The following is a 668-nucleotide window of genomic DNA, read 5'->3' as shown; positions in this document are numbered from 1 at the left end:
AAGGAATATCTTATCTTATCTTTTTTTGAGATTACAGCGGTGAGAGCAACATTAACACACGATGGGCGATGAAATAAACCAAATCTTACCTCCATCTCCATCCGTCCCATTCCCATGACATCATATTTGAGGATGATGGGCACAGGGTCGGTGCGTCCTAAGGGAAAAGAGACAGAGAGATATATAGGTGAGTTTTTGAGACTGAGACGGAGGGCCAGCTCGGAGACAGCCTGCTTTTAGAGCATAGGGTGCTGGGGTTAGAGAATTTTGCCTTGAAGTGCAAAGAGACCAGAAAGCTACAGTGAACCAAACACCAGCCATTCTCACAGCTTACTGTAGCCACTAAAAATAGACAAATTTTTCTTAGCTAAACTAAGTTTTATTTGACCTGGCTGCTCATTTGCATTTTGAATGAGTCAAATTAGCTGCAACTATTGTATTTCTGGTGAATTAAATGAAGTCAAGGGCATCAGGGTTGTTCTGCAGCAATATGTCTTACTAGACAAAAAAACGAGAAACAGGGCTGTCAGCTTTAAGCCAATCTGTTTCCATATCTTTTCAGTTTAGTTGTCCCTCACACCACCCCTCCTCCACCTGTTCATTGCTGCAGTCCTGTTAAACCAGAATGCCAAGTTTATCAAGGACACTACAGCTTGAGGGGCTGTGGT

General features: G+C 42.8%; 1 protein-coding gene across 8 annotated transcripts in view; it reads right to left on the bottom strand.

Annotated features, from left to right (window-relative positions):
* The window catches only part of gpatch8 (G patch domain containing 8), a 27,009-nt gene that overhangs the window by 7,445 nt on the left and 18,896 nt on the right, over window positions 1-668 (bottom strand). For all 8 annotated transcript variants that reach the window (XM_035654300.1, XM_035654297.1, XM_035654303.1 and 5 more), the window contains one exon: window positions 90-157. In XM_035654300.1, coding sequence (XP_035510193.1) covers window positions 90-157 — 68 coding nt within the window. The remainder of the gene's footprint in view (window positions 1-89; window positions 158-668) is intronic.

This window comes from Morone saxatilis, unplaced genomic scaffold, assembly GCF_004916995.1.
Source record: "Morone saxatilis isolate NCDOM2014 unplaced genomic scaffold, NCSU_SB_2.0 Contig14, whole genome shotgun sequence".
NCBI classification, from domain to species: Eukaryota; Metazoa; Chordata; class Actinopteri; family Moronidae; genus Morone; species Morone saxatilis.
Note: the sequence above shows the minus strand (reverse complement) of the source record. Positions and strands in the feature narration are given on the sequence as shown.